At 41.2% G+C, this 23,216-nt stretch overlaps 2 protein-coding genes across 3 annotated transcripts in view; both read left to right on the plus strand.

Moving 5' to 3' along the window:
* Cdk5alpha (Cdk5 activator-like protein) overlaps positions 1-23,216 on the plus strand; it is a 572,471-nt gene that overhangs the window by 190,258 nt on the left and 358,997 nt on the right. The window lies entirely within an intron of this gene.
* The window catches only part of milt (trafficking kinesin-binding protein milt), a 344,265-nt gene that overhangs the window by 16,921 nt on the left and 304,128 nt on the right, over positions 1-23,216 (plus strand). The window contains exon 1 of one of the 2 annotated variants that reach the window (XM_065229554.1): positions 9,040-9,211. The exons of the other annotated variant lie outside the window; for it this stretch is intronic. Coding sequence (XP_065085626.1) covers positions 9,182-9,211 — 30 coding nt within the window. The 5' untranslated portion in view covers positions 9,040-9,181. Of the gene's footprint in view, positions 1-9,039; positions 9,212-23,216 lie in introns of those variants that run through there. 2 annotated transcript variants of the gene reach the window in all.

The following is a 23,216-nucleotide window of genomic DNA, read 5'->3' on the forward strand; positions in this document are numbered from 1 at the left end:
CTTTCTTTGTCCCCAAGCACTGCCTCTTGTAGTGATGACTAACCAAGCAAAATTCCCGGTTTTGTTAAGTTCATTCTAAGCCTTATAAAATCATGATAAATCCAATCTTATTACTTGGGTGCCGTCTTTGTTAATTGAAAATCGCCACTTCCCAAATAAGTGTTTTCCAACTTCCAACATCATGTCATTGTACCGGTAATGAACGGTTGCTTCGGTCAGCTGGAGCAGACTAACTCATCACCCACTCAGATGACCAGACCGACTCAAAATTGAGTCGACTCGAATCAAGTTCGTCAAAAGTGAGTTGAAGTTTCCGGTCTTTTGCAGGAAATGCTTCTCGAATATGAGTAAAATCCATGAAAATTTTACTCAGTCTAGGAGTATACTAATAGACTGCGTGCAACCTCTATTGATTTTCCTAATATTCGAGTAGTTTTTCCTGGAAAAGCCCGGAAAATTCATCTCACTCTAGAGTAAATCCGCTTTTGACGAAATTTGAGTCGACTCGACCCAATTTTGAGTCAGTCTGATCGTCCGTGCAGTGATTTGTAATGCAGTTTGCTTTTCAAGCTTCATGAAACACCCCAACGCAATCGGACGCACGGGAGGCCTGTTTCGCCAAACCCATTCTCAATTTCATCATAAACTTTTTTTTTATGATAAAGAAGTAATTGCCTCGTCAGGAACGCCGTCGTTCATCGTCACAGTGCGCAAATCTCCAGCAAACTGTCGAAATGTCTGTAGGTGTATTGTATGCCGCAGCTTGTTCACAGCTAAGCTGATAAGCAACCAATAATAGCTGCACTCTCTTCTACCTTTCGTCCGGGAGGTCGTTGGCTATGGCGGGGCATCCACGGCTTATCATCCAGATAAATACTAATGCACACCGGTGTGTAATTAAATGGTGGCCGGTCGGTGGTGGTATTCATTGACGTTGCGTGGGAGGGTGGTTCGCGCGTGTGTAAAGTACCACTGCAAGCGGATTTGTTTGATCAGTTGAAGAGGTCTGGATTTTCCAACTAATTGAACTAGATTGGACAGTTTCGTGAGTGAACTTTATGCCACAGTTGACCCTGCTGGAATGATGCATGGTTGCACTTGTTTGTTTTGTGAAAATCTCGTTTGAAATTAGGTGATGATAATCCTCAAATGCGCTGAGTAGAAGCGGAAATATGGATAACAGAGTCACAGCTGAATTGAAAACAACGGAACCCTTCCGAATTCTTGCAGCTGGTCGCTTGAGCCCTTTCGTGATAAAGCTAATCACAGCTTTGGAACAATGGAACAACTTCTTTGTTTTTCGCACTGAGTTGGGGAGCAAATTATTTCAGGTGACAGTTTGCCAGAGTAGCTCTTTCGCTGTGAAATCATTTCTTCCCTCCGAAGTGTGGTCCCGACAATATATCTAATCTGTCACTTCAAATGCTCTTGAAAGGTCTTTCCTGAGCTTGTATGGTAAGTAATTGAACTTAATTTCCTCAAGAGCAGTCGATCTCAATGGTCGTCCCTATCTACCTTAACCGGTGTCTTCATTCCGCTAGTAGGCTCTCTATTTGCCAACCTGAGTCCGATATCTTCGTTCAAATTTTATCGAATTGAACAGGGTATCATTTTCCCATTTCCACTCAATTGAGTATGCTGGTCTTTTGTTTCTCGCCATCCACTCACATACTCTTTACATAGTAGAAGCAAGACAAGAAACTCCAGAAAATGTGATAATAACAGACATCAGCTGCTGCTAGCGGTGGATTATTGATGCGTGAAGAAACGTGAATTAAGTAATAGTCATTCGCGCTCTGGGGGCCGACCGAGCTCGCGAAGAAGGCAATGGTAAATTAAATCAACTTCGAATTATCAGCATTATATGGCAATGATAATCACACATTGAACGTCCTGTTCGACAGAGACCACCTCGCTGTAGTAGTTTGTGCCCGTCATAGGAATCTTCCGTGTTCCTAAAATGTTATCACTTCAGTAGAAACGATCGACAAGAGTTGCCCGGGGCATTGGTGGCGTTTGCAGGTTGACCCAATTTATGGAAAGGAACATGCGAACCGAGGTTGAAAGATTGGGGCTTTGTCAGGAGAGCCTAATTATGTCAACTACATTACATATCGTGTCTGTCGTTGACGCGAACACGAACCCGTGTGACGGTAGTGGCGATTGTTGTTGCTGACATTGAACGATGCAACAGAGCTGATAACGGAGAGACGTTCCAACAAAGAAGGAGAATTTCAAGAAAAATCTTCTGTTGGTTGGGAATTGGTTTGGTTTAATGGACCTACTTGTTAATAATTTTATCAATAGATACACGGATACGTTTTTTTTTTTAACTTTTCTATGGTAGGGTAGAGAACTACTTCGGCCTAATCGCCCATTTTGGGGCTATCGAGCAGAAAACTTCAAATAAATCCATGATTTCAGAGTTAACAAGTCAATTATTCATAGCTACGATACTTTAATTAGTAAGCTACGGAACAAAGTCAATGAGAACGCGTGATAAGAAGGTTTCCCCCCCCCCCCTAAAACAAAAGAAGCGCTCCGACCGAATCAATTTTTATCTTCATCCGATAGGCCGAAGTGAATTCATTGGCGTTTCAATGGCGTTTCAATGCGTTAGGTCGAGTTTAGAATCCGAAGGCCGCGTTTGGCTTCAAGAAGCAGTGTTAGGCTTTTGACAATATCTCAACGATTGATCTCTCTTTATCAAATCTTACGGTACATACGGAAAGGTAAATAAATTTGGAAGCCATCAGTAGTAATAACATTCCATTTGGTGCTAAGCTGCGCTAGTTTAAAAAAGACTAAGTGCGGGTTGTGCTTTATAGGCCGGAAATAGGGTAGTTAACCCTATCAGCAAATTTTTTGCAATCAATTTTGTTGGAGTTCTGTGATGAATCTTTCGCACTAGGGTTGAAATTATTGCCAAAACACTCTCAAAACTCTGTTTCTTGTTGAATTCTGATCATAATTCCCTTGAAATTATTCATAAACGTCATCTGTCATTTTCCTCACAATCCGCATACAAATCTCTTCAGAATTACGTAGGAATTTTCCGCAAAGTTTTGTTTTTCACAACTCCTTTTTAAATCTTCTAAAATTACCTAACAATTTTATTTAGAACCTGCATTCTTCTCTTCACAGAAATCCCTCAAAATTCATCAAACAATTTCTAAGGATTTCATGTCAAAATAATTCTGGAATCCGCACAGAACTTCACCTTCGAAAACTGTGTGGGAATCCTTCTCAATATTTGTTTGAAATCAACACTTTGAATTCTTTTGAATTTTACTAAAAATTCCAGGGTTTGTCCGCTAGGTTCTATAGATTGTTCTGTTATTTGTTATAACTCTTAAAATGCCTCCAAGTCTCAGAGCGTGACAATTATGACTCCACAACTCATAAGTATGATTTTTTTTTCTTCTCAAATCTGTCATCTTGAATTTTTTCGAAATCTCACATTTTAATTATTTTTTCTCCAAATCTTGCATCACAAAGATTGTTATTAATCACAAATTAAAAAAAAGTTCTAGTTTCACACTCTACACAAATTGTAAAACCCCAGAATCTTGGGAATCTTCTTAAATCAATTTTTTATCCTTTCAGTAAATTCCTTTCAGCACGTTCTTAATTATGCGTTCAATTTTGTTGTTCTGTTGAATATAATCAATCGGGATTTTTTTATGATTTGAACCGGGAAAACCGGGAATTTCAAAATGAAAATTCACTGGCCACCCTGATAAAAGACTCGGAATCATGTGTAAAACACATTAAGCAATTCCCTTCAGAATTTTTTTTTTGTTTGATTAAGCATACCCGAAGAATGGGTATTAATTTCGCTTCATTACAATTTCATTTCGTCTATACAATTCACTTGAAATATTCCTTAAATCTTTTAGTATGTCATTTAGAATTTAGAAAAGTATTATCCCATAATTTGCTAGGAGTTCACTTCAGAATTCCACAAAAAAAAAATCCTTGGAATTTCATTAAAATTCTTCTAAAAATGCGATCTCGTGGTATTTACATGGAATACTGTTGAAACTCTCATTAGATTTTTTTTTATTTATACAGAATCTCCTGGAACACTTCTCAGAGTTGCTTTGGAAATATACTAAAAGTGTCCTGCTGAACCCTTCTCCAAATTTCTTATGAATGCCATTAAAATTCTGCAAAAAATGTTTTGAACTATTAGATTGAAACAAATAAACTTGCTTTTCGACAACAGAACAGTGTTGTGTCACAGAATCGACACGGATTTTGCAAGTTCGGTATTTAAGACAGTTAAGTTTGCTTTACAACTAATTAATTTTTAGTGCTCCTTGAACATCCGTCCGATTTGCATTACAGTTCTCTAGAATTCTACTCATCATCACCATAATAATTTCTTCAAAACTACCTTAGAAATCACCTGTAGTTCTCCTTAATTTTTTTATAAATGCTTCGCAAAATTACCTGAAGTTTCTAGTCATATTTCATCGAAAATCTCCCTAAAAATCCCTCTACATTTCTCTCCTACTAATTTGGCATTCTCATGTTAATTCTCTAGAAAATGCCTTGAAGTTTCACAATCCTAAAATGTTGTCATAGTCCAACAGCCATGATTTTTTTTTAATCTGAGATATTTGAAATAAGTTATATTTCAAGTTAAAATTTTCACAATGTTGAAGAATGTAAAATACTGGCGTTGCTCCAAAATATTGAAAATTTTCTAATTCAATCTTTAAAAAGAAATCTTAATCTGATAATTCAAATATTATTCCGTAGATTACCTTGTTTCTTAATTACCTTGTTTACTACCTGGAAAAACCTGGAAAACCGGGAATTTACAGGGAATTTTAATTTTTCCGGAAAAACCTGGAATATTCAGGGAATTTTGGTTCCACTCAGGGAATTTTCCAATTATCACTTCATTCGTAATTCAAAAGAAGTTTTTCGTTCAGTTTGTCGAAACGTTTCTTAAGGGCACTGAATTTGACAAGCACCTGACAGCTAAGACAACGTGTGCGAACGAGACAAGTTCATTCAGAGAGTCTTGTCACGCTCACTCTTCGCTGATTTGTATGTGAAGGATCAAAATCGTCGTAAAAAGGAAACAGTCGAAGCAGAGAGACTGGCAACCGTCATGTATTGTATAAGAATAAGCATGCCAGACAGCAGGTCTGAGAGCCTACATAGAATTTGTTTTTTGAGCTTCAGAGAGGGTCGGAGATCTACTGAGAAATGTGTTGAGTTTCAGGGTAGTTCGTAGATCTTGAGAACAGAACTACAAACAAATTAAAAGTAATTAATAGAAATTCATAAAAACTAAATCACAAGAGAGGTCGTAGATCTTCAGATCAATGTTCAAAGAAATTTTCAAAACTTCAAGCAAGCAAAAATAATTTCAAATCAATTTGTAAAACTATAAGCGAAATTTTGCAAATCTTCAGGGAAATTCGCATAACTTTAGACAAGTCCAAGAATCTACAGTGAAATATAAAGTATTTCACATAAGTTTGGAGATCCTCGAAACATTATTCAACATCAGAAAAGTTCGTAGATCTTCAGCTACAGAACTTTGAAAAAAAATTACAGGACTTCTGAAAAAATCACAAGAATCTCAGAAATGTTATTGGATCTTCAGTTAAAATTGCAGAACTTCAGGGAAGTTCAGCAATTTAGAAAAAAATATTTACACGATTTCAGGAAAATTTTTAGATTCTGAGAGATACATTTAAAACTTCAAGGAAGCTCGAATATTTTCAGATAAATTTTGACAACTTTAGGTAATCTTCAAGGAAATTTTCAAATCTTCAGGGTAACCCGAGAGGAATTTACAAAACATCAGAGAAGTTTGCAGATCTACTGAGAAATTTATTGTGCCTCAAGTTTTTTTTTTTTGTAGATTTTGGGACAACTTTACAGAATTTTAAAGATATTTGCAGGAATTTGACAGAAAATTTCACACAAATTGTGAGATCTTCAGAAAAATTCGTTAAATGTCAGAAAAGCACCTCAATTCCAAAAACAAATCGCAGCGAAGTACAAAAGTACAATATTTTGCAGAACTCCATGGAAGTCGGAAATAGATAGATCTAAAGAACTTCAGAGACGTCCGTAGACCTTAAAAGAAGTCTGTAGAACGTCAGAAAGTTCGTACGTTTTTAGAAAAATATGCAAAAAATCAGCAAAACTAACAGATCTTCAGGAAAGTTCGCCGATCTTTAGATCAAGAATCCACAAAGAAATTTAAAGAACTTTAGAAAAGTTCGGAGATCTACTGTGAAATTTATTGAACTTCAGGGCAGTTCGTAGATCTTTAGAGCAGAAATACAGTACTTTAGAAAACATTACAGAATTTGAAATAAATTTTAGGAACTTCAGAAAAGTTCAGAGGGTAGATCGTAAATCTACTCAAAAATTAGCAGATGTTTAAATAAATTTTCAGAATTTTACTGCGGTTCTTGGATTTTGAGAGACATTCACAGAACTTCAGGTATGTTCGCTGATCTTAAGAGATATTTGCACAGCTTGAGAAAAATTAGAAAAACTTCAGAATACTTTCTAAAACTTCCGGAAAGCTCAAAAATTTCTAGATAATCTTTTAATTCTTTCGAAAATTGTATAGATGTTCAGAGATATTTGCAGATATTCATTGAATCATGAAAATCTGCCGGAAAAATTCCAGAACTTTCGAGAAGTTTGTAGATTATTAGAAATTTTGTGAACATCAGAGATAATTGTCGAGCTTCAAGGATCTTAAATCTTCAGGGATTCAGAAACTTTGTAGATTCTTAGGAACATTTGCAGAACTTCTGAAGAACACACATAACTTCAAAGAAATCTGTAGAACTACCGAGAAATTTGCAGATCATCAGGAAAGATTGTTGATCTTTAAAGAAATTTTACCGGAGAACAGAAACAAAACTTCAGGGACGTCAAAAGGTTTGAAGACCTTGCAGAATTGCGTTGTTAACAGAAATTTTCAGAACTCAAGGAATCATGTAGATCTAGTGAGAACTTTTCCCACTAGCTTGGTATCGACATCCTGGCGAAGTTTTGAAATCCATTTTCATCTTCATATCGCAGCTCTTGAAGGACAAGATGAGCCAGATCCCTGCCGGTGTTCCTCCTGAGCAACCATTTCCTACTCCACAAAGTTCACCTTCTCTTTCTTATTTTATTTAAAATAATAAAAGCAAATACGTCTGCCGAAACTAGAGCAATTTTCCGGTAATTCATGATGGAAGTATTTACTTTTGATTCCTGATACAGTTTTGTTTTGAAATCTAAATTGACAGTTCTTTCGACGTGTGCAAGCAGTGTGAACACCAGCAAACAGGGGGGTTCGACAAAGTGTGTCGAAAGTAAATTTGAGCAGATTTTTCATTATGGCGGCGGTCAAAATCAGACCAAGAAATAGGATAGTCAAAACGGACCTTAAGAGATTGTAGACATGTGAAACCATGATTTATTCTGCCTTGATCTTCCAAACAGAGTTGGACTCAAACATATTATTAAAATTATATTTTGTTTTTGAAAGCATATTGTTATCAAATTTTGATATATCGTTTTATCGAATAGTATTGACAGGTTTCTTACTTGTATTTATATTCTTGGATTAAAAAATACTACACAAATACCAAAAAAGAATATAATATTGATTGACGTAATGCATGCTACTGTATGAATAACTAATGTGATTGCAAAAACCAAATACAATATTACACCCATGGATATAATTTCTTTTCGCAAATTATGTGTAGGATTAATGCACCAATAGTGGAGGTACTTTAGTGCAATGTGTTCCTATGGTGGGTTAAAGAGTCTCCCTAAGCCGCTGTAGAAGTACATTGTACTAACGTACCTCCACTATTGGTGCATTTACTAAACATAAATTTTACAAATTAATATTAAACAACCTATGTGCATCTGTTCTACTGTAATATTCAATAACTTTTTTGCTGAGCCGACTTACAAGTACCAACGCCCAAGTTTGAACAATCGAAAATAACATAAATCAATAAGTACATAAAAGGGATTCCAGATGGATAAATAGAAAAAAAAAATAATGTGTATAATTTGTATGCACCTGGAATTTTATTCATCCGACCTGGAAAAACCTGGAAAACTCAGGGAATTTGATTCCTTGGATTGAGTAGACACCCTGTGGAAGAGGGAGGGGGTTTTCTACGGTTTTCTACATTTAAATTGCTGAATTGTACCAACTGCTGAAATCAATCATGGCGGTATTTTCCATTTACCATATTTAGCTGTTCCTATGAATCCGATAATTAAAAATATGAGTCTTTCTTAAATTCAATGACCACCCTAGGGTGTAGTATGAACGATATAGGGCTTCCGAGTTTTGTAATAGTCGTATATCATCCTTCAATTGTAAAAAAGCGAATTACCAGATTTGTACGTTGCTTGATCGCAAAAATTCCGTTTAAGTACCAAACGCTAGGAGCCTCAAAAACTCCCCGCGAGACGCGTTGCGCAACTGAACCGGTATCCATTTTTGCTAAAACCTTCCACCAGCGTCACTGCTCCACTGACGGTGGTGACTACGTGATTTTCTGCACAAGCATAATGCGGGCCAACCAACTCCAGTTCCATCCAACCCCCAAAGCACCGGTCGCTGGATCTCAGATTTTTGCACACAAAACAGACGAAATCAGAGGTGCTGGCAGATCGCGAGTGCGCACATGGATCAATCTTCACCCGAGAGCGTCGTCCAATTCGTAGCGATGCAAATTATCTCTATTGACCATTTACGACCTTGTTGCAAATTTTCTGTTGTTTTGCTGCGTTCATAACCGCCGCGCGGTGACGAGTTCGTTGCCAGGTCTAGGATGTCTTTGCACTGCAATATTGGAGGTGTACCTTCATAGCCTTACAGACTTCCTCCTTCCTATCGTATGGGGGTAGCCCGAATCTGGACGTTGTCGGTGGGGGTGCGGGGTGAGGGCAGTCGGGAAGGGAAGAATGATTCGCGAGCCTGCAACTGACTGTGTATCGCTGGTTATATGGTTCACTGGGCACAAAGTCAGTCGTCTGCGTATCGGCTTACGATATAGGTGTCGTTGGAAAACCACTCGAGCGTAACCCTTTGCCATTATTAAGCGTCATCAAGTGTTGGGGATTTTTCTTCAGTTTCGTCGCGAAGTGAAAGTGAATCTGATTTGCCGTTTTTAAAATGTGCATTACCAAGAACGATCGTATCCCGGTAAGCTCCGCTGCTCATGGACGACCGCAGAGTCGTTATCAAATTTATCGATTTCTAATCGGTGTGGGAGATTAGTCGTACCCAAGCTGGTCGTTTTCGCACGCAATTTGGACCTTCACCCGTGTGAAGCTGCCTTCAGTCGTTCTTCCGTCGTTGGCAATGACATGTCCATCGACCGGATTGACATCGGTCGGTACTTAAGCCGTCCCGTGGGGATGCAACTCAAACGAAGAGCATTTAAAATAATACTTCCTTCATGAGTCAAAATGGGTGTTAACACATGTTTAGCCTAAATATTTCATGGTGAAAAGTAAACAATTTCGACGAAACCGAATGATGAAGATGAAGGAAAAGTTTTGAGTAGAAGAGTGTCGCGCAGAATGGGAACTGACTTCGTCAGGGACTATTTTTGTGTTGTGTGTAGAATGTGTTGGCATTACCGGCGGTGGTGGTGATCGTTTCTATGCGTAAATGTATGCATGGATTCGAATAAGTGCAAGTAAATGGGTCTTTACTTGTGTTCAGTTTTACAGCTCAAGATTACTTGGCAGACAGAAACGTTTTGCGATACACGACAGACGGCAGACGTAATTAAATTTCACGTGATGCGATCTGGAGAGGATTAATTTGCTGGCGTTCGATATGACGTTTGTGTCTGCAGTTTGTATCAGCTGTGGAGTGATTTAGGGAAATTTTCAGAGTAGCTGCCGGTTCGAATTCATGCTTTCAACATACGTTTTTTAGGCAAAGTAGTAGACCTGGGATTTAACCCACCGCCTTCAGCGTGGTCTTGCTTCATACTCGTCGTAGGCTAAGTGGGGGCCAAACAAACGTGGTCTACGTCTTTAATCTTTGAGCACTCGCGCCCTTGTACAAAGTACAGCACATAAATAAAATGTGCTATACTTTGGAACTCACTCAACGTAAAAAACTAAATATGCTGCATGAAATTTAATACCCATGTCCAAAAGACTTGAAGAATATTTTGGAGAATATCTAGATTCATGAAGTGCCCTCAAGGTGAAAATAACATACTGTTGTATTGTTTACAACGCGCGAGTGCCAAGGGTGTAGCCAGGTTTCGTATTGGAGGGGGGGAGGGGGATTTCCAGTAAAATTTTAGGACACACTAGAAGTTATTTGTATTCTAATTGGAATTCCCTTCAAATATTCACCTTCTGCTGAATTTTTTTTTTAAATTCACTCTACAGTATTGTTGGTATTCGCATGAAACCTCGCACTTCAGTTTATTCTATGCATAAAATGCTCTTTTTATATTCATTAGAATTCCTTTGGTAATTTCTTCAGATTTACCTACATGCATTTTTCAGAAACCGTTTGAAATTCACCTCCGACCTGCTATTTAAGTTTGCTGATAATTTTCATGAAGCTTTCCTCAGAACACTCCTGAAAATTTCCTCAGAACTTTGTTAAAATTCTTCTTAGAATGTTGCAAGGGTTCTCCTTAAAATTCCCTATGATTTATTAAGAACCCATTGAAATTATCTCTCTAGCTAAAAATTACTTTAGAATTCCAGCAAACATTTACAATCTTTAAAGTGCCAGACTGTTAAAAAACAAGCTAATTATAAGAACTTTGAAAATATTTCAAAAAGGCCTGTACTCGAAAAAAATGCACAAGAAAAAAGTGTTCGCCAAAAATTTATTTTAAGTCGGATTTTCTTGAAACTTTCAGGGAATGCACTATTACATATGGATTATGTTTCGGCATATTATGTTTATTCAATTTCCTTTGAATCGCTGAAAGCCCGCACCTTTCTCTTAAGACCCCTCATTACATGTTGTGCAATGGTGGAGCCGGCCTTTTTGGTCACTTTCATCCATTCTTTCTTCAACTCCAGCTCGTTCTTAAACACCTTGGACGATTTTCGAACTTTGGCCTTCATTATGGCCCAAAATCTTGTCCACCGGACGAATCTCTGGTGAATTTTAAGGGTTGGCGGTTTTTGGAACAAACACAACGTTATTGTCTCTGTACCAATCCAACGTCGATCGCGCGTAATGGCATGATGCCAGGTTTGGCCAAAATAATGTCTCGCCTCCGTGGGACCCCAGGAAGGGCAACAGACGCTTCTGGAGGCACTCGGTGTTGATGGTACCCATTGTGATGTACGGTTTACTCAGTTTACCGCATTGGCATATGGCCTGCCAGAGCAAGTATTTTTTGGCGAATTTGTCCACTTTCTTATGTCTTCCGGAACATAAAACCGTGATTTGGCAACTTAGAACTCCAGCCCCGGTATTTGCTTTGCGTCTGCCTTGATGTAGGTTTCGTCATCCATAACCACACACATCGGTTTCGTTAACGACTCTCATGAATACACGAAGCCTAGCTCGTTTCATGGTTTGCTGAACGAACCAGGCGCAACACTTTGCTTTCAGAGCTGCGTCGCGAATCGAAAGGTTTGGATTACGCTTGAAATAATCCAACACCTTCCGGGCCTTCACAGGGTCAGCTGTCTTCGATTTTTTTTCACTTCCAGCCCGCCGCTCGATCGTCTGCGACTCCTTAAACGATTTTATCACAGATGTATGGGTGATTCTCAGTTGTCTTCCGATCCATCTCATGGTCGCAGTCGGATTTTCCATGACGACGCACAAAACTCTCCGGCGATTTTCTTCTTGTTTCGATGACATCTCAATAACCACTGAACCGATTGTTATGAAATTTTGCACTTGTAAACAATTCACTCCAAACTAGTTTTACCCAGATTTTCATCAATTTTTACCCACGGATAAAAATGGTGCATTTTTTTTTCGAGTACAAGCCTTATGTCAGATTCTTGGGAAAGTTTTAGAGTCATTGGAGTTTCATGGAAGAGAAAAAAAATCAAAGTTACTAACAGGATTTAAAGAACAAAATATTTCAAAATTTTAAAATCTGAATAATAATTTTCAGTTCTTCAAGAAAAATCCAGACATGAAGTTTTCAATTATCAAGAAAAAAAATTGTTGATTTTTTTCGAGTTTTCTGAAAAAAATGAATCTAACTTCTATCTGATTCGGAAACTCAAACAAATATGGAAGTTAATCATTAAAAAAAATGATAAAGGCTAGTTGAACATAAAATTTAAACTTATTTTTCTAGATATTTGAACTTTAAACAACTGCCCCCCTTGGCTACGCCTATAACGAGTGCTCTTGTTACATGAGTACTGAACGTTTGAACTCACGTTGTTCTGCTCAGTAAGCGAAAACGGTCGCTCTGAGGTCACCGAGCCCCTCATATCAATTTCACACCACTTATGAGCAAGTTAATGCTTAGAGTAGGGGAAAGTAGGGCAATGGGAAAATGTGACCCGCTTAAAAATCAACTAATTGAACATATTTAATTGGAAACGCCATCTAACAAGAAGCTTTAGTGTGATCATTTAGTAGCTAGAGAAAGGTCTGAAGAGGGTAGGTCAGACCTTTCTCTAGCTGATAAATTATCACACTAAAGCATGTTAGATAGCATTTCCAACCAACTCTGAAAATCGTAAGCTTCACGTATGAAGTAACATAAAAAACACTTTGAATGTTATTGAACATATTTTACAAAAAATCTCCTCCACCAGCTTTATAAATGGTCATTGGTTTCGATGTTTTTTTTCTAGTTTTCAACAATCATTAAAGCTTTTCTTCACAAAATATTACTTGAGTTCATTCGGGGCAATATGAGCACCATGGATATTTTACATTTATTTAACATTGTTTATATAAATTCTTCAAATTTACATTATTCTCTTTATGACTGTATAATTATCAGGGTGTCCATCCAACCGGGAAATCCGGGAAAAAAGCGGAAATTCGGATTTGCCGGGAAAAAACCGGGAAAACCCAAATCGCACCGGGAAAGAATCATTTAAACCCTTATAAAACTTGCAATTTTACATGGAATCAATTAATTTTTTTTAATATACATAATTATATTCATTTGTTTACACTTCTGTTTACCTTACCTTACCAATCAGGCTAAGGCCTTGTTGTCCTCTGCTGTCCGAAGAAGTCGTCTCCACTCTACTCGATCCATGGCCACAGTTCGCCAGCCTCGTAGTCTGCGAAGGGTCCGCAGGTCACCTTCTACTTGGTCGATCCACCTTGCCCGCTGCGCGCCTCTTCTTCTTGTTCCTGTTGGGTCGCTTTCTAGAACCATTTTTACTGGGTCGTCGTGCGGCATTCTTACGACGTGCCCAGCCCACCGTAGTCGCCCAATTTTTGCAATGTGGACGATGGATGGTTCTCCCAGCAGCTGTTGCAATTCGTGGTTCATTCGCCTCCTCCACGTTCCGTCATCCATCTGCACTCCACCGTAGATGGTACGCAACACCTTCCGTTCGAAAACACCAAGGGCGCGTTGGTCCTCCACGAGCATAGTCCAGGTCTCGTGGCCGTAAAGGACCACCGGTCTAATCAGCGTCTTGTAGACAGTCAACTTCGTGCGGCGGCGAATTTTATTCGACCGGAGCGTCCTCCGGAGTCCAAAGTAGGCACGATTCCCTGCCATAATGCGTCTTTGAATTTCTCTGCTGGTATCATTTTCGGCGGTCACCAGTGAGCCCAAATACACGAACTCATCGACCACCTCGATTTCGTCACCGTCAATCTGAACTCGGGGTGGGAGGCTAACATTGTCTTCCCTAGAACCTCTTGCTTTCATATATTTTGTCTTTGATGCGTTGATGGCAAGTCCAATCCGTCTAGCTTCAGCCTTCAGTCTGATGTACGTTTCCGCCATCATCTCAAAGTTCCGTGCCATAATGTCAATGTCATCGGCGAAACTCGAAAAGGGACTCGAGAGTGTCCCCGATACTCGAACAACGCACGTCACTCGATCCATCGTCGCCTTGACCAATCGCGTCAGTTTATCCGGAAATCTGTACTCGTGCATAATCTGCCATAGCTGATCTCGATCGATTGTGTCGTATGCGGATTTGAAATCGATGAACAAATGATGTGTGGGCACGTTGTATTCGCGGCATTTCTGCAGAACCTGCCGAATCGCGAAAATTTGGTCCGTGGTAGCGCGGGCACCCATGAATCCCGCCTGGTATTGCCCCACGAACTCTCTTGCATATGGTGACAGACGGCGGCATAGAATTTGGGAGAGTACCTTGTAGGCGGCGCTCAGCAGTGTGATCGCGCGGTAGTTGCGCAGCAATCCAACTTGTCGCCCTTTTTGTAGATTGGGCATACGACACCTTCCATCCACTCCTCCGGTAATATCTCCTCCTCCCAAATCTTGGCAATTACCCAGTGCAGCGCTCTAGCCAGTGCTTCATCACCGTATTTCAATAGCTCACTTGGTAGTTGATCTACACCAGTTGCTTTGTTGTTCTTCAGCCGACCGATCTCCTCCTCAACTTCTTGAAGATCAGGGGCCGGTAGCCTGTCGTCTTCTGCGCGTGCGCGTCCAAGGTCTGTTGCCGTGCCACCTTCGTTTTCTGCTGCTTCACCGTTGAGGTGCTCGTCATAGTACTGCTTCCACCTCTCAATCACCTCACACTCGTTCGTGAGAAGGTTACCGTCCAAGTCCTTGCACATATCGGCTTGCGGCACGTAGCCTTTGCGCGAAATTTAGCTTCTCGTAGAACTTCCGTGTGTCGTTTACGCGGTACAGATTTTCCATCGCCTCGCGATCTCGATCTTCCTGCTGACGCTTCTTCCTTCGGAAAACCGAGTTTTGTCTGTTCCGCGCTTGTCTGTATCGCTCCACATTCAATCTCGTGCGGTGTTGCAGCATTCTCGCCCGTGCTGCATTCTTCTCCTCTACTAACAGTTTGCATTCGCCGTCAAACCAGTCATTTCTTCGGTCCGGGATTGCAGTACCTAGTGCCGCTACAGCAGTACTACCTATGGCTGAACGGATGTCCCTCCAGCCATCTTCAAGAGAAGATGCGCCAAGCTGCTCTTCCGTGGGTAGTGCAACTTCCAGCTGCTGCGCGTAGTCCTGGGCAACTCCGGTGTCCCGTAGTTGCTCAATGTTGGGTCGTGGCGTTCGACTTCGACGTGTGTTATGCACCGTCGAGAGTTTTGAGCGCATGCATACTGCAACTAGGTAGTGGTCCGAATCTATGTTCGCACTGCGGTACGTGCGGACGTTGATAATGTCGGAGAAGAATTTCCCGTCGATTAGAACGTGATCGATTTGGTTTTCTGTGTGTTGGTCAGGTGATCTCCAGGTGGCTTTGTGGATATCCTTGCGGGGGAAAAAGGTACTTCGAACTACCATACCCCAGGAGACTGCAAAGTTCACGCATCGTTGGCCGTTGTCGTTCGATACGGCATGCAGGCTGTTTGGCCCGATTGCCGGTCTATACATTGCCTCCCGTCCTACCTGAGCGTTCATGTCGCCGATGACGATTTTGACGTCCCGTTGCGAACAGCCGTCGTACACCTGCTCCAGCTGCGCATAGAACGCTTCTTTCTCGTCGTCGGGTCTCCCTTCGTGTGGGCAGTGCACGTTGATGATGCTGTAGTTGAAGAAACGGCCCTTAATCCTCAACTTGCACATCCTCGCGTTGATCGGCTGCCAACCAATCACGCGTTGGCGCATCTTACCCAGCACTACAAAGCCGGTTCCCAGCTCGTTGGTGGTGCCACAGCTCTGGTAGAAAGTAGCCGCTCGATGCCCGCTTTTCCATACCTTTTGTCCCGTCCAGCAAAGTTCCTGCAGTGCTACGACTTCGAAGTTGCGTGGTTGAAGTTCGTCATAGATTAACCTATCGCAACCCGGGAAGCCGAGCGATTTGCAGTTCCATATTCCGAGTTTCCAATCGTAGTCCTTATTTCGTCGCGTAGGTCTGTGCCGATTGTTCCGATCCGTATTTCTTTCTTCGGTATTTGCAACTTTGTTTTTTTTTCCAGGGCGGCTTGTTGGGCCTGCCCCAACCCCCTGTCTCGCCGGGGGACCATCGTGCACAGCTCTGTTTAGAGTCCCACGCTGGCACTAGGACGGTGATCAGCCGCTCCTAACATGGAGAACAGACGCCGTTTTGAGCCGCACCTCCATGGTGAGCAGACGCTCAGGTTTGCCAACCAGCTGTGTCCATGTTTCAGCTGGTAGTCTTTTGTTATCATATGACTCGAGGAGGCGTGAAGTAGGAACTTGTGAGGACCAGGGCTAGGTATTCCGCTCCTTCCAGGTTGTCAACTCACCATTTTGTAGCCCTTACACTTCTGTTTACAATATTCATATTATTCAAAACCATTCTATTCTTTTCTTTCACTCGCTTCTCCTACCAAGATAGCTTACAGAGTATTTTTTAGAATTTCTTTGGGCTATCATTGGAGGAAACATTTTTTAAATTATTTTGCAACAGTTTTCCGAGTAAAGTAGTGTTCATATAAAGCTTAACCGAGACATATCTTGTCACGAAGCTACTTAAAGATAGAGAAGCAAATTCATGCCAATTAAAAAAAATGTCGAACTCCTTGCATACCCGATTTTGCTTGGCCTGCAAATGTTCGATACCGTACACAATCAACGAATTTAAAAAAAAAATCACGAAATGATTGGTCCAGAGTTAAATTAAAAATAATTTCTGCACTTTGTGCTAATCAGGGCCACAAGATTAGTCAGGATATCGTAGAATACCTTGGTTAGCCTGTAAATATAAAGATCTGAATCCATACCTCTCACGCTGAAGTCAATGTACTTGATTATCTTAGAGATAAATATTCCAGCTCAAACCTAAGGATAATCATCATTATCATAAACTTAAATCTAACCAGGATAAGTCACGAATGATCCGTGGGTGTTAAAGTTACTATGATATATAGTATAATATATAATAATAAAATATATAATAATATAACATATAATAATATAACATATAATAATATAATATATAATAGATATAATATATAATAATATAATATATAAATTTAAAAAAAAGAGTGAAGATCTGAACTCCAGGAATTTTGGAAAACCTAATATTCCAAATCACACAAGCAACATTTCCGATTTCAATTTGGTCTTTAAGCCAATTCTAAACCTATACGGCCTCTTCACAACCATGATAAAACAAAAATTGTTACTTGGGCAATTATATTATGGGGCTTCCCGAAGGTTTACCCATTCTATCATTAAGTCGAATCATCGAATTGATAAACTTAAATTATATTTCAAACGGAGACTCAAAATGCTCAAAAGTGGAAATAGAACAAATGTATTAACAATTGATTTATGCTTTTTTCAACATACCAAAACAACGTATAGGCTAAATTTTTGCAGGAGACCCTTTGATTTTATACGAATTCATGCTTCCATGAGATTTTGGAGATCTAGATCAACAACATATTAATGCAAATCTTATCTCATATTTTCTGCAAAATTGACGTATTGTAGAGCAATTTTGCTGAAAAAATATGATTATCCATAAACAGTTATTTTTGAATGCCTTTTTAGTTTAAGGCAGCGGTGATTTTTTGGTTGTTTTTTTAATGTACCGGGAAAAAAACCGGGAATCGGAAAATTGGATTTGAATGGACACTGAATGATGGAATTAAGTTTTGACTGAAAAAATGTAGCCTTAAATATAATTTATCCTGTAGTAGATAGAGTTAGTGTGGAATAAAGAATGAATAGAATCGAGTGAGCGTGAAGCGTGACAGGCCGTATGTAAACGAAATCTAATTGATTCGAGAATTTTGATAGGTTAGCAGGTATAAATATGAGGTATCTAAGCTGAGAATGCAGATGGAACAAGTCTGTATCTAAAACATCTGCCATTGGCATTGTTGGAAAAGCGTTCGACAATGTTTGGCATGAGGGCCTGGTCTACAAATTGCAGCGATACGGTCTTCCAATCTTCCTAGTGAAGATAATTAAAAATTACTTCCCGGACAGGACATTCAGAGTCTCTCTCAATGGCATCACATCGGATGCTTTCCACATCGGTGCGGGTGTCCCACAGGGAAGCATCCTTGGCCCCATCGTGTTCAACCTGTTCACCTCCGATATGCTCTGATGGTGGATCGCCGTCTCTGTTCGCAGATGACACATCCATCATCTTTAAGGGTAGGGTCATCGGAGCTCTGACCGCCAAACTTCAGAGAGGCCTAAATGTCCTGTCAGAATATTTCAACAGCTGGAAGATCCGTATCAACGCAGCAAAGACCCAGGTCATCATCATTCACCAGGTCATTCCAAATCACCACAGACTCCGTCGGTGAATAATAACATCAACTTGAACGGCACAGTGATGGAATGGTCAAAAGAGGTAGTGTACCTCGGCCTTACACTCGACAGCAAGCTGCTTTTCAGGGAACACATTGACAAAACAAAAACCAAATGTAACATCCTAATGAGATCCTTATATCCAATCATCAACAGGAGATCCGCTCTGTCCCCGAAAAACAAACTTGCTGTCTATAAGCAAATAATCCTTCCTGTAATAGAGTACGGTATGCCAATCTGGGAGAGTAGCGCAAACTCCCATCACCTCAAATTACAACGGGTCCAAAACAAGTTTTTGAGGATGATCCTCAACAGTCCTCCACGAATGAGGAACTCTGAGGTCCATAGCCTGGCTGGTCTTCAGATTCTGGAGTTACGGAGAACAGCTACCATCCAAAAGTTCAGAGATTGCTGTAGACAATCCGATCAGCTGATCATTAGGAATCTGGCACGTTAGGTTAAGCTTTAGATTAAGTAGGTAGGTTATCAAATTTTTAAATTCAAACGAAAACAAGCCCCTAAAAGGGTATCCTGTAAACTAGCGCTAAACGCAATCATCACATTAGAATAACCAATTAACTAGAACAAAGATGAAGAGCCAAAGGTTAACCAATTGAAATGGTAAACCAATGTTGAAACATAAAAAACCAGCAAATCAACGTAAATTTTACTACTACTCGTTGACGACATTCTTGTAACGAATTTTGGAGGAGACAGACGTGCAGAAGGAACAGCAGCAATAATAGCAGCAGGATTGGAAACAGCCGCAGTCGCGGGAGCTGTACTATTAATTTGGTCCGGCCACGCAGTTGGTACGATAGTGGAATGACTGAAGAATTTTTTGAAAAATAATTGTCATGACCTGATGAATGGTGGATAGAATTACCATGACCTGAGCGTTGGTAGATAGAATTACCATGTCCTGATGGATGGTAAATAATATTACCATGACCTGGATGGATGGTAGGTAGAAATTCTATGACTTGGATGGATGGTAGATTAGAATAATCATTATTATTATTATTATTTAGCTTTATTAAGGAGGCTTTCAGCCTTGGGCTGGTTCGCCTCCAAGAGAATAATCATGACCTGAGCGCTGGTAGGTAGAATTACCATGACCTGAGCGATGGTAGATAGAATTACCATGACCTGGATGGATGGTAGATAGAATTACCATGATCTGGATGAATGGTAGATAGAATTTACATGATCTGGATGGATGGTAGATTAGAATAAACATGACCTGAGCGATGGTAGATAAAATTACCATGACCTGGAAGGATGGTAGATAGAATTACCATGACCTGATGGATGGTAGATAGAATTACCATGACCTGGAAGGATGGTAAATAGAATTACCATGACCTGATGGATGGTAGATAGAATTACCATGACCTGGATGGATGGTAGATAAAATTACCATGACCTGGATGGATGGTAGATAGAATTACCATGACCTGGATGGATGGTAAATAGAATTACCATGACCTGATGGATGGTAGATAGAATTACCATGACCTGGAAGGATGGTAGATAGAATTACCATGACCTGATGGATGGTAGATAGAATTACCATGGCCTGGGTGGATGGTAGATAGAATTACAATAACCTGATGGATGGTAGATATAATTACCATGGCCTGGATAGATGGTAGATAGAATTACCATGACCTGATGGATGGTAGATAGAATTACCATGACCTGGATGGATGGTAGACAGAATTACCATGACCTGATGGATGGTAGATAGAATTACCATGACCTGGATGGATGGTAGATAGAATTACCATGACCTGATGGATGGTAGATATAATTACCATGACCTGATGGATGGTAGATAGAATTACCATGACCTGGAAGGATGGTAGATAAAACTACCATGACCTGGATGGATGGTAGATAGAATTACCATGACCTGGATGGATGGTAGATAGAATTACCATAACCTGATGGATAGTAGATTGAATTACCATGAGTTGATGGATGATCAATGAGAATTGCCATGATGATGGATGGACTGAGGAAATTTTACCGTGTCGATGGATAGTAAAGTATGAAAAAATAGTTAGAATTGCCCTGACCTGATGGAAGAAATTCCCCCGAGAGGGTTAATGAAAGCCCCCCGAGATATTACATGAAATTCCCCCAAATGGGTAGATATAATGCCCTCCTTTCTCAACTAAGGAGAGTAAGAGAGGGGAAGAATGTAGTAGATAAAGTTAGTTGAAATAAAGAATTAGTAGAATCGAGTGAGCGTGAAGCGTGATGGGTCGTATGTTAACGGAATCTCATTGGTTCGAGAATGTTGATAGGTTAGTAGGTATAAATATGACGTACCTAAGCTCGTTGACGGCATATCCCGGGCCAGCGAACAACACGTGCCAGTATCCACACAAGTGAGCAATACTCTGAACCTTTACAGATCTACCAAATACCTTATAAGACTCCGTAACACCATCCGAAGGTAGTACCACCGCGCTGGTCTGACTGTCCTTAAGACCCACTGTAATCGTCTAACAAAAACCATCCAAACCAGGATGGTGACTTCAGAAATTAGGACTTTGCTAACAGGATCCGCTCTCTCCCAGATTGTGCAAAGTCCTTTTGGAAACTAACCAAAAAATTTAAAAATAAGCCAAGACCCATTCCACCACTGACCCCACTGGACCGTCCTGGCGACCCAGTGGTTCATGTGATAACTCCTGAAGAGAAGGCTGCCGCGATAGGTCAACACTTCGTCAGCTCTCATAATCTCGAACAAAACATCGTCAGCCCTCACGAAGCTGAGGTTGCGGAAAACGCAACCAATCTCCATTCTTACTTCTTAAGGGTCCTGTGCACCACCAGCGGTGCAGAGGGCCAACGTGAAAGACTTCCATCCTGGGCGGCTGCTCGCTTTTGCCTTGACCTGGGCCCAGGTCAGATTCCTATCGACTTGCTTAATTTCCTTATTGAGGCTCCGCCGCCATGAGCCCCTGGGTCTGCCTCTGCTGCGATGTCCTGCCGGATTCCAATCCAGCGCTTGCTTGCAGATTTCGTTTCCGCCCCGTCGAAGTGTGTGGCCGACCCACCTCCACTTTCGCTCTCGAATTTCTGTTGCTATCGGCTTCCGATGACATCGACGATGGAGCTCGGCATTCGAGATCCAGTTGCGAGGCCACCAGGCACGAATTATATACCGCAGGCATCGGTTGATGAAGACCTGCAGCTTTTGAGTGTTCTCCGCTGATACACACCACGTCTCGCTGGCGTATAACAACACAGATTTCACGTTCGAGTTGAAAATTCGGATTTTGGTGCGTCGCAAAGGCAGCCCTAGCCTTCTTGATTCGTGCACCTATGTCGCTCTTGGCCCCGCCGTCCGACGCTATTTGGCTGCCAAGATATTGGAAACTTTCGACCTTCTCCACTGCTTGCCCCGCTACCGTAAAGTTGGAAGGGTTGCCCGTGTTGATATCCAACGATTTGGTCTTGTTGACGTTGATGGTGAGATCCGCCGCAGAGGAGCGTTCGGCTAGGTCATTGAGCTTACTCTGCATATCAGTGCGCCGTTGTGCTAGTAGAGCAACATCATCAGCCAAATCGAAGTCGTTGAGATGCTCCATGATGATAGGCTGCCAAAGCAGCCCACGGTTCGGTACAGGTCAATTTCACCTACCATGATCTCGTCGATTACGATGAAAACAGTAGCGGTGATAGTATACATCCTTGTCTCACACCAGCGACTACCCGGATAGGGTCGGACAAGGCTCCGTTATGCAGAACTCTGCACGTGAAAGCCTCATACTGCGCTTCGATGAGGTTGACGATTTTATCCGGGACTCCCTTGCGTCTCAGGGCGCCCCACAGATTCTCGTGATTGAGACGGTCGAAAGCTTTTTCGTAGTCAATGAATACCAAATAAAGGGACTCTTGGAATTCATTGACCTGCTCCAGGATGATGCGGAGCGTGACAATATGGTCCACACAAGATCTTCCGGCTGCCGTCGGAGAGTCGCGTCGATCTTCTCCTGTATCCGATTCAGGATAACTTTGCACAGAACTTTGAGAACAATACACAGTAACATGATGCCTCGCCAATTGTCGCACACAGTCAGATCACCCTTCTTTGGGACCTTCACTAAGATGCCCTGCATCCAGTTGGCCGGAAAAGTCGCGGTGTCCCAGATATTACAGAATAGTTTATGCAACATTTGTGCGGATAGCATGGGGTCAGCTTTGAGCATCTCTGCTGATATGCGATCGACCCCTGGAGCCTTGTTGGATTTCATGCTTCGGATAGCTGCTTCAATCTCCTGCAGTGATGGGGCCTTGGAATTGACGCGAGTGATGCGCCGCACCCTAGGCGGATCATGCCGAGATGTTGATGGCTGGTTGGCCGTCGAAACTTGAAGAAGTTGTTCGAAGTGCTCAAACCAGTGTTTCAGCTGGTCAGTGGGGTCGGTAAGCAATTGTCCAGTCGTGTCCTTCACTGGCATCCTCGGGTTCATCCTTGCTCCACTCAGGCGTCGTGAGAGATCGTAGAGGAGGCGTATATCGCCAGTGTTTGCGGCTTTCTCCCCTTCGTCGGCCAGGGAGTTCACCCACGCTCGCTTGTCCCGTCTGCAAGAGCGCTTGACTTCCTTCTCTAGAGCCGAGTACCGTTGACGGGCTTCGTTCTTGGCTCCTCTGGTTCTCGCCCGCTCTATCGCGGCTTTTGCTTCTCTACGCTCCTCAATCTTCCGCCAGGTTTCATCTGTGATCCACTCTTTCTATAGAGCAGTCTACCACCGGCTCCTAACATCTGCCGAACAAAACAACTTGTTACTCGAGGAACAGTTTGGT

The sequence above is a fragment of the Ochlerotatus camptorhynchus genome, unplaced genomic scaffold (assembly GCF_037179485.1).
Source record: "Ochlerotatus camptorhynchus isolate MF236.1 unplaced genomic scaffold, CSIRO-AGI_Acam_v1.1 ptg000316l, whole genome shotgun sequence".
Taxonomy (NCBI): domain Eukaryota; kingdom Metazoa; phylum Arthropoda; class Insecta; order Diptera; family Culicidae; genus Ochlerotatus; species Ochlerotatus camptorhynchus.